Source organism: Cyprinodon variegatus, unplaced genomic scaffold (genome assembly GCF_000732505.1).
Source record: "Cyprinodon variegatus isolate N-32 unplaced genomic scaffold, C_variegatus-1.0 Scaffold675, whole genome shotgun sequence".
NCBI classification, from domain to species: Eukaryota; Metazoa; Chordata; class Actinopteri; order Cyprinodontiformes; family Cyprinodontidae; genus Cyprinodon; species Cyprinodon variegatus.
Window position 1 is genome coordinate 55,616 of NW_015151128.1, and position 11,464 is coordinate 67,079.

Genomic DNA, 11,464 nt, shown 5'->3' on the forward strand with positions numbered 1-11,464 from the left:
GATTTTTAGATAACCTGCCTTTGTTTTCAGTTTCCCTTTCATTAAATCTAAAGAAATTCACCTCTGCCTTCCTGCCTTCAAATCCTGACACAGTAATGTAGAATTTACTGCTTAAAATCCAGACTGAATTTTGTTTAGAGCCGTATGAGCTATATGAACATTATTAGTTTCGGTTCTAGTTCAACTCTCGCTCCATTTTCTATTTCATTTTTTCTTAAATTTTTTGTTGAATCATTTGATTTTTTTAATATAATCCTCTTATTTTAATGTCTCGCTTTAATTCTCTTTAATTATCTGTTTTCCCTCAATGCCACTGTAATATGAATTTCTTTTCCTTTTTTGTACATCACTATAAATTGTCTTACCACTGATATGTACTATAGAAATAAACTTGCCTTATAAAACAGTGAAAGTTAAATGACGGCCTGACACAAAACTGTCTAAGAAATTAAGATTTTTTATTTTTATTTTTTTGCCCGATGAAGTCATCCAAGTCACAGATCAAAGGAAGATTAAAGAAAAAATTCTTCCTCCTTAAATATCTCGATTCCTTTTTCTATATTGGGATCTGTCTGTTAGTCATCAATTATTGTCAATGTTTGAAAAAGAAAATGTCCATAAAGCTTATATGAGAGATTTTTTTTATCTATGTGCACAATACACACCTATTCAGGCTGGAGGACCAACCTAATTAAAATTCATTAATACATTTTCTGACAAGTAATTATCTTTTAAACTGCTTTTATTTTTGGATAAATACATTCTTTTAATTAGCCAAACCATCCAGTGTCTGTTTTTATGAAATCTAACTACTTTACTCATTTCATTAACCTTTTGCTGAATAAAAATAGCCTAAAATATTGAGGTTAAGCTTTATTTGTTACAATAAATAAAGAAATACTTACTTCCGATTATGTAGCCTTGTTCTTAATGACATAAAAGTGATGATCATTCAAAATTATAATCTTGTATAAGTTCTCTTGTCCTATCTTTGCCTAACAGAATTACATCTTCTTCAGTCGAAGTAGATATCAATCAAGGGAAGCAGGTATAAAAGCGATTTGTGAAAATCTCCTCTATCTCTACTTCTTTAAGCCTGATTGAATTTGAATAGAAAATAATTTTATAACCCATGGTAACCAATTTCACAACAAAAAATAATTCACTTCCTTTTATTCCCCTTTTAAAATTTGTAATAGAAAGAAATTGTGCTCTGTGTATAAGAGTATTGCATCACCAGTATTTACACCAGCCCAGGCGTACAACACATGATCCGTAGTGCAGTAAATACGCACCTTCAGCAGCAGCAGCGTGTTTGGACTGACAGCAGTGTTCAGCTGGGACCTCAGCCTGGAAAGGAAAATAACAACATCATGAGCAACATATTGTCAGCCAACATCAGAAAACACATACCAAGACATCATCTTTTATTCTAGTTATTATAACAATGGCTGTTTTTAATCGACAATGATGTCACATTTGTTGAGATATTTATGCTATTTATCTTTTTTAACATTTTTTTTTTCATAAATCTAATTTATTCTAGCTTTGTGGCTGGATTAGGAAGTGAAAAGTTACAGGCAAACATTACATTTAAGTTTAGAATGGGTTTATGAGTAACTGCGTTAGGGGGGATGGTTAAACTGGATTAGGGTGTTTACCTTGTGGGGCGGAGGTCTTTTTAAACAGCTACTGCCATCCTCTCTCTGCGGAGGTCAGCTGGGGGTTCAATTTAACGTGCGGGGTAAAGGCAGGATCTTTAAAACGACTGGGAGAGGGTCCCATGATGGGAGGAAGAGCAAACACAAGAAGAGAGAAAGAGAGAGAACTCCAAACCCAGCCCCCCCAATCTTCCATCACCTCATTTTACACAGTAAACCCCATCGGACCGCGGCGCGGCTCCCCAAGACGATGTCAGGGAGGCTTTAGATGCAGCGCTGCGAGCCGTGTCTGTCGGGGTAAACACTCACAGAAGTTATTGTGTGTTTACCGATGATGCTTGACGCGATCAAGCGTTCGCCTTAAATCATATTGCCAAATAGAGTTTCAAGAGTTGCAACGTTGTTATCGGTAAATCCTCTGCACCTCAGTGGGAGACACATTCATTATATTTGAATACAAATCAGTGCAAACCGTTATCAGACGATTAAGGTCAGCTGCAAGGTCACAAGCAGCCGTTTGCTGTTCGTTTGGCCGAATCTTTTTTGACGTTAATGTTGAAACTGGACAACTGGAACATTTGTAATGTTATCAAGGAAGAAAATGATAATTTCAAGCTTGTTGTGAATATTTCAAACATCAGGGTTTTCATTTGGTTTAGTTTAAATTATAAAGCTTATTTAAGGGTATATAATTATTCTCCTCAACACAAGTGTTTTGTTTCAAAATGTTTATTAGCATCGACAAAGAAGAAATTATTAAAGGGCTTACATAAGCTCACAATCCATAGAGTTGAACATTTCTCTGAAGGATAGATGGAAAGATGGATGATGAGAATGAAAATCAAAAACAAGCGTTCAGAAAGGTAAAGGTACAGCTCTGGTCAGAAGTTTACAGACACTAAGAATATCCATGAATGTCTCTACTGAAGGGATTCCTGCTCCTCTTTATGTTAGGGTGGAATAATAATAATAATAATAATATTATCAGTGTTCTGTGAATTAAAAAAACAACAACAAAAACTGGTGGCACAAGTTGAAATCTGTTTGGGATTATATAGTGTCAAAATTACACAAACAAGCTTAATTATATACATACTGTATACCTCTGTAGTTAAATGTCTTATAGCAAGTTCTAGAAAGGCTACAAAGTTTTTTGGCTAAGTTTCTGGTATAATTCTTCCCGTTTTGATAGAATTTGTTATAAATTTGCCTCATTGTAGAAACTGCTGCTTAGTTTGCCTCTGATTTGATGGTTATTATTGCAACTTAGCTAGCAACTGGTAGCATTACACTGTAGCACCACCAGGGGCAGGAGGCTCCTGGCCACCCCACTCGATAGTGTAAATTTTAGTGGCATCAGTTTCATTTCATGCCATTATGCACAGCCAGTGACGTAACATTAAAGGGGTCATAGAATGCAAAACCGAGTTTACCATGTCATAGATGAATAACGATAGTTTAGTGGGTGAAATGGACGTACGGAGAAGCTCTAACCCCTTCGACACCTCCTTACTCTGCAAATCTCACACTTCTAAACTTCCACCATGAAACGGGCGAATTCAAAAGAGGCCCGAGTTGACGTAAACTCGGGGATGTTGCCTTATTTGGTTTTGGCCTAGACTTTTGTCACAGACCGAAATTGACATACAGACCAGCCCACTGGTTCACTGGCCCAAGGGAGGGAAGGGAGGGAGGATGGGTATGAAGTGTTGACTGCTGGGCCGCTAACTGGATTGGACCTCAGCAGAGAGCCATGAGCCGCCCTTCCATCCGTCTGAGGATGGAAGGGCAGGTCAGGTTTGGTCGCTCTGTCCCCCGCTGGCTCCCTGCCTGTTGGGATCCAGAGGCTTGCCTACCAGAGGGCGCCGAGGATCCCTTCCTGATTGTTTGTTCATCTGTTGGGATCTGGGGTGCTGTCTACCTTCCTCCACCAGAGGGCGTACTGGATCTCCTGAACCTGGAGCTGCCTTCACCAGCTGATTCTCATCTGCTCACCAGGGGACCAGTACTTAAGGGGGCTGTGGACAACACCCCGACGCCAGAGTGTTAGTTAGTCACGGTACAGCAAACCCGGGCCAACCAGCCTGTCTTATTTTCTGACTCCACTAAAACCAGAACCTGAACCTGATCAGTTTTGTCTTCTCTGCTTCTAGGAAGTATCCTGACTGAACCCTGGAACTCTGGAGGAGTCTCCCTTGCTGAAATGTGCCTGCCACATCTCAGGAGCTCTGGAGGAGCTCATCATCTGAAACCTGCCTTCCTGCCCTTGGTAGCCTACCAGGAGATCTACAGTCTGAATCTGCCTGTCTGTTCTCTAGGAGAGAACTTAGAGCAACTCAAGGACTGAATCTCAACTAGTCAGAAGCCTAGCCCTGCTGCTGCCTAGCCCTCAGCTGATCCCTCTGCCTCTGGTCTCTTCTGGTTTCCTCTCTCAGCCTGAACCACAGACCAGAGTATCCTGTGTGACCAGCCTGGACTCATTCAGTATCAGAACTTTAACCTGGATTGTGTTTCATTCAAATAAACTGTTGAACTATTCATCCTGTCTCCGTGGTGTTCTGAGTTTGGGTTTAGCTCCCATAACCCAACATGACACTGCCCCAGTCCACTGGGGTTCCCCGACCAGCCCCAGGGCTGATGGCCTGGTTCCAGCGCCTGTTGTGTTTCGACTACGGGCTGCACTGTAGTCGACCAAAGTCCCCGGACATTTTTTTAGGTATATGGATTCATATTTCTTCCTTGGCCTGATAAAATGTTAGTGTGCCTTTTCTTTCCTTTTGAATAATAGTGATTAGTGAGAAGCTATTGTTCCATTCACTATGCTGAGATGTAGGGAAAGGAAGGAGGTTTGAAAAGGAGTTTCCTCCCTAGGTTAGATAAGGGGGAAACATAGATAAACAGGTCCTTATTGTGTTTAAGATCCTCACGTCCTGTCTCTGGTGTGAACGGAAAACAGTTGTCTGAAATGTTTATCTGAACATATATTTACGTCTTTTGATGAAGTGATTCTCTTGGGAAGATTCAATTTTCATGTGTGTGCATGCTGTGGATTCTTTTTAAATGTAGGGGTGTGTTTCTGAAGGCTTCAGAATCACACTGGGAGCTGTACGCAGCTGTCTCGTGTGTTTCTCCTCTGCAGAGAAAAATAAAACCTTTTCCTCATTACTCTCAGTGCTCATTTTTACTCCACAGGTATGAAAAGTAGGACATGTCCTGGAAAAAGAGGACGTCTGGTCACCCTACCATATCAACAATTTGATGTTTCAGTGAGTGAGTGCTTGTTGCTATGATGCGTCTTTGCTCAGCAGCTTTGCTCGTTATAAACCAACCAATCAGTTCACAGCTCATCTAAATATTCATGATCATACCATAAAAGGAAGAAAAGCTGTCGTTTCATTCTAGGGCTTTTAACCAGGCTTGCATTAGGGCTCATTTTCAGCCCAACCAATGTAACGCACCCTATTCAGAGACCTTAAGGACCAGCAACAAATACCCTATATAGTCATTCTATCACCCCTTTAAAAATCACACAATAAACCAGGATATGAGCAGATTTCTACAGCAGGTTTACAACAATAGAAAATTCAAACCCTGAAATTATGGCTTTCAGTTTCACTATGCCTCTCAAAGACTTTTAGTGGCCCAATCTGGAGCCCCCTATCAAACATTTGATGATGCGCCACTGATTGTAACTAAAATAAACATCCTCCTACTGTGTTTTGAAATCACGACTTTGTGAAAACAAGGCCGCTTAAACCCATCTAGATTAAATTCTACATCAGAAAATAAACGTTAAGTCTGATAAGCTGAGTGTCAGAAGTGTTTTGCTTGCTAACAATAACTTTTATGCTCGTTAGCTCTAATGTTTAAAGTGACCTGAGACTGCTTAAAAGTAAAGTTTTAAGTCACATGATTTCTTTGAGTGTGTTTTAGAGAAGAGCAGCTCGTATGGAGCATTGATAGGTGCTTCATACTGAGCTGAAAAATCCTTTATTATACATTGATTAAGCTGATATTTGGGTCAAAAGTTACACAGTGTTGCTTTAAGCATCTTGTTTAATTTCCCTCCACCTGAAGGCGGGTGGAAGTTGGACACATTAGTGGTTCAGTCTTATTTATGAGGATTTTAAGACTATAAGGTTAAGATTATTTGCATCTTCATACTAACCTCTCTCAAAGCCAAACAGCACGGACAAACAAATCTCTGGAAGTCAGTGAATCACACAGACCTGCATGAGGTTTCCTGGTGTTAGATCCTCTCCTAGACATGTTTTTTAAGGTCAAATCTCAGGATTCAGACAGTTGTTTCAGGAGAAAGTTCTGATGTGTTGCAAATAAACAAAGCTGTTAATCTGAAAACTGCTAAAGAAAACCATTACCGCTTTGTTTTTCTTCCATAAATACCACCTTCCAGGATGGCATCGATCCAAAACAAACGAGATGTGGTTTAGACCCTCAACCCTTTAAAAAGTTGGTTTCTTATGTATTTTTTGTGTTTCGGTAATAATGATCTTTACAGACAAAAAAAGGCAGGAAGAAAAATGCTGGAGACCTTAAGCAAATGACTCAAGGTCATGAATTGAACCCCATAGGACTGTGATTAGGTCTCTATTAGCGTCTGTTTATGGTGGAACTGCTACGCCTTTACATATAATAATAATGATTGAATAATTGACCTTTATTGGTCTCACATTGGAGAATGCATCTTAAACCATCCCCTTGGGGAGCAGAGGGCTGCCACTGTGCGGCGCCCGGGGAGCAGTGTGGGGTTAACTCCCAGATTCCACATCCTCCGTCAGCACTTCGCCCTGTTCACGTACTGTCATGTTAATCAACGAGAGCTGTTCCACATCCACCGCTACTCCTCTGAAGTTCACGGTCCACGTACATCTTCTCTGTTCGTTACCATCAAAATACAGAGCCAAGCTATTTTTTGCTCCGCCCCGGCCGGTCAGGTGAAGATCCGTAATTCCAATCACACCAACAGGAAAAAGAACGTTGAAAAGATCCGATTTGATACATTAAAACATGGTAACGACAGATCAGTAGCTACAAATTAGAGCATAATTCTTGTAGATTCCCAAAAACTAAGACCGTTTTATTAAATGATTGGATGCAAACTATTGGTAACTTCAACATACCAGGAGGCAGATTTCTCATCTCCATCAAAATGTTTATTTTATACCGAGAGGTTTAAAAGTTTCATCACATCCAGTCAAAAGAAACTTCTTATCACAGACCTTGATAAAGAGATGCTGAGTTTGGACGTAGAGAACAAACAGTTCATAAAAAACTATTTTGTTTGATCCTAGTTAGGCCTGTTACAAAAATCCACAACAAAAAGAAAATATTTGGGCAAAAACTGCACATATACTGGATGCTGATGGGGATTTTTATAACGTGTCATATTAAACTTAAACGATAATTTCTGCATGTTTTGCTCCTATGAATTTAATGATAATATCGCTCATGCTCTCCTCAAGCTCCACAGAAGACGGAGCGCAGCAAGATGGGAAGAACAGCGGAGGCTGCAGGTGGTCTGGAGCGAAGCGGGACGGTGACGGAGGATGTGGGATTTCAGGGTAAGGGTCTTGCCCAGGGACCCAGAGTGCAGGCAATGGGGATCAAACCGGGTACTTGCCCACTGCTCTAACCCACTAGGCCAACACTCCCCCATTCACCATTCATCGCTTCATAAAACTACCGCTTATAATAAAATGAACTTCTGCTGAATTATGTCAAACATTGAGGCAGATTTATGGCAGAAACCGTTTGATAACTAGAAAAAATAAAAAAAAATTGTTGATTCTCAGCAACTTGGAAAAAAACATATCTGAACAAATTAGTCATCGCATTTGTACCAATTTGAGCCTCTCTACAACTTTCAAGTAAGTCAATAATGAATTCAATGTTGTGCAACCAATTTTATGTTAAAACCCTGAAAAAAAAAAAAACTTGAAACCCATCCTTAATGCTCAGAGCTTTATGACATTCATGTCTATCCTGGTGTGTTGTAAACTTTTTATCAGCACAATATCATGTTTTATATATATATAAAAAAAGAAAAAAAAACAAAGGGCATCACAATTTGCTCAGTGGGAGCATCTAAAAAAAAAAAATTGACAGACATTTTAAATCTCTCAAACTGTTTAGCAGCTATGGTGGATGAGGTTACAGAAATTCAGTGCTGCTATTTATAGATGGGCTTAGATGTTTGGGGGGGGGGCTTAACGAATGAGCACAACTACACAGGCTTTTAAACAGCTGGCGAGATCCACATTTGCACACCATGCTTTTATAAGCCCTTTAACACTAACTGGACTGTTATTTTACATAAAAAAGGAAGAAACAGCGATACAATGTGTATACAGAATGACTTTTCTCTTCTTTTTTTTTCAGTTTGTAAATGTTCATTTACAAGGGACACAAAGTTCACCAATTATCCTTCGGGAGAAAATATCTACAGTACTGCACTTTCCTAGAACTAATCTACTAACATTTCAAAGGTCTAAAGAATAGAGGGTGATAAATTAGGGTCCACTGGCAGCTGTGTGGAAACACTGGACCCACCAGCTTAGAGCGGCTCACTGATCTTTATCGAGGACAATAGCTTGATACGATGTCATTCTTCACAATCACATAGCTGAGAGAGGAACTTAAAGTACTATGGAGTCTTTCTTAGCCTTATACTTCTGTCGACTCTATATTGGGATGGAGGGATAGCTTACCTAGATAGCTTTACTGATTTTTTATACCAAGTCAGTACGATTTCTTTATCATTGGGAGGGGGGGGGTTCCGTTACTTTCAGTTCGGTGCTTTGTTTGTGTTACTTTGCAGATTGGTTTTCAATTCTAAAAAGGTGGGAAGCGTCCATAAAAAAATCCATTACTTGAGTTGAAACTGCCATGAGGACTGGGGCGCGGCTCGTATAAACAGTTCAATATCTGGAGTATGGCTGATCCCTGTAAGCTCCCTTGGTTGTCCGCACCGACGGAGCCTTGCCGCGACTGTTTGCCCACTCTTCCTGACCTGGTCACAGGAGAAAACACAGAATACACAGATGTGGAGTAGTTAGAGAGGGGGCATGTGTTTTTCTTTTGTTTTTTCACTCATAACACATGCGTAAGATGCAACAAAGAAACATCATTATGTCATGATTTAACATTATTAATCCTTTACAGGTCATTCATTGAAATACTATATTTCAAGCCAATAGTGTTATTAGAATACAGGATAAGACCTTATTACCTTTGTAACATGGGGGCAAAAATGTAATAAGAAGAAACACCAACTTGCCCGAATAACAATAGTGCTTCTATATGAAATTAATAAAAAAAATTGAAAGAAACACATTTTATTTTTTGGTACAACATAACCTTAGAGGCATTATTGCTGATAATGGCACTTACAGTTTTTACACGGATTAATACTAGGCGTATTAACGCGTGTATTGTTCGTTCTTTGGTTTTTTTCGTTTCAAAACAAAAACGAAAAAACAAAACAAGCATGTGGTTTTTTTGTTTTTCCGTTTTTTAAAACGAAATTAGGAAAAACGGCATTTGCAAAAATAAAAAAAAGGGTACGTTTTTTTTTTTTTTAACTGCAATGGTTAAACCAAAGACAAACTTTTATTTTGTCGTTATTTCAACAGACCTTATGGCAGAACTGTAAATAAAGACCTGAACTCCCAACACATAACTTTTTTAGTTACCAGTAGGTGGCGGTAATGTACGCTTTAAATTTCTTGCCAACCGCCAATACAATCCACAAGAAGAACTTTTTCAGTTAGCACTGCCAAAATGGAAACGTTTGTGTTATTTAGAGGGAATCGGCGCATTTCTTTGACAGCTAATGATCTGACCGTCAACATTTAATATTCCAAGTTCCAAATCGGTGTCCGACACATTGTTGTGTCTTTGCAAGTTGTGCTCCATACGAAACCTTCTGACGCTCATTACCGAGTAATGTGGAGCTCCATGGCGACTCAAAACATCACTGATTTCAGAGTGTGTTTTTCCTCTCTCAAAAACTTCGATAATCAATGCAGAAAACGGTTCAAGTGCTGCCATTGCCTTTTGTTTAGAAATGGTTTGTTTTGATGCCGTCTTCATCCACTGTAAATCATTTTTCTTCGGCGACTTACTTCATTTCCGGTACCGCTACATATTAAAACAACAACCGTATTTTATTTTCATTTAGATGGAAAAACAAAACTCAAACGCTGTTGATTTTCTATTCATTCGATTTTTCATTTTTTCGATTTAGGTTTTAAAAATGAAAAAACAGAAAAACCACAAGCTTGTTTTGTTTTGAAACGAAAAAAACCGAAGAACGAACCATACTCGGATTCGTATTAACTTTTAACTTTACTTTTCTACTTTTCAATTACCTTTTTTCGTGACTTGTTACCTTTTTTTTTCAACTTAATTTACAGTAGGTTATATATCATTGAAGGGTTCATCTCATTGGACAAATCCCAAAATCAGATGTAAAGCAATGTAGCGGGATCTTTGCTGAATGGCTAGATATAGATCTTGTGCTTCTAGACCTCACTGAGTCATCAAAAATGCTAACTTGCCTAATAAAGGGTTAGAGATATTCCAACAAGGCGTTTAGAGAGCAGATTTGGATGGAAAGCATTTCATCCAGGAAACACAAAAGCTTTTTCTGCAATGTTTCATTTTCCTTACAGATAAAAACCTGGAAAAAACTTAACTATCTGAGCCCTTTAGTAATTATTCTCCCTCCAATGATATTGAAGGAAGAATTGGGCTCGCTTCATCCGTCTGGCTGCACGTAAAAACAAAAAAAGCTCCATCAGAGCAAACAAGAGGCTCAGCTTTCACCTGGAAGAATCCATCTGCAGTAATTGAATGAAAGGATCAAATAGCTACTTGAAAAGGACCCGTTTAGTGGCTCCTAGCGAAAAAAGGTCACAATTACCATTAGCCCCAGTCAGGCCCGCTCGCCCCCTGCTAGCGTCAATGTGAGAGTGCTGGTATTGACGGCACCCTTTGTCTGATCTTCAGCCAGCGCTGAGACTTCCCCGGAGCTGGAGCTAACAAAGGCTGGCTCTTTTCTTTTTCTTTTTCGGAGGCTCTCTGTTGGAAGCACATCGCCCATACCCCTTAATTAAACCTGTCACCCTTCCACTGACACTCACTTTGAAGAAACACACCAAGGTAACCTTGTGTTTTGAGAACAAGAAAGCACGTCAGTGTTGTTTATCTGCTTCCTTGGAACCGTTGCCTTCCTTTCTGTGTGACCGGCACAGCACGATTATTATTATTAGTGTTTCATGCTAGCAGGTAGGCATCAGTCTAATGATTAAAGGGTACTTAGTTCCTTCACTGGCATGGTCAGAGAAGTTGGGAAAGTTTTAATGGCTGTGACTTGCCTCTGAAAGCACATTCATGGAATAAAGCGTGAAAAGCAAAAAGAATAGAAGTCATGGATCACTGCCATGTTTACCCTGCTAAAGCTGAGCAAAGGTAGAAGTTCGTTTTGGTGCCATTACTCTGTTTTGTCAGCGGGGTTGCAGTAAAACAGGGGTCGACAACCCAAATTGCTCAGAGAGCTATAATGGACAAAAAACTAAACACAAAACAAATCTGTCTGGAGCTGCAAAAATGTAAAAGTCTTATATAAACCTTGTATGGCAACATGGGCTCTAAGGGCCGGATCTATCAAAGGTTTGCGTGTAAAAAAACGTGAGCTATTTCACTGCGCACGCTAAAAAATGTACAAACTGATCTATCAACAGCGTGCTAAAAGGATTTGGTCTTTAAAACGTGCTAAATAG

General features: G+C 39.4%; 1 protein-coding gene across 2 annotated transcripts in view; it reads right to left on the minus strand.

Moving 5' to 3' along the window:
• Positions 1–11,464, minus strand: part of khdrbs3 (KH domain containing, RNA binding, signal transduction associated 3) — a 279,380-nt gene that overhangs the window by 3,487 nt on the left and 264,429 nt on the right. Inside the window, exons 9-10 of one of the 2 annotated variants that reach the window (XR_001481820.1) lie at positions 8,552–8,691; positions 1,296–1,350 (exon numbers count right to left, since the gene is read on the minus strand). Coding sequence is in view for 1 of the 2 variants with exons in the window: in XM_015394166.1 (XP_015249652.1) it covers positions 8,600–8,691 (92 nt within the window). In the remaining variant the exon portion in view is untranslated. Of the gene's footprint in view, positions 1–1,295; positions 1,351–6,940; positions 8,692–11,464 lie in introns of those variants that run through there. The other variant, XM_015394166.1, reaches the window with a different exon arrangement.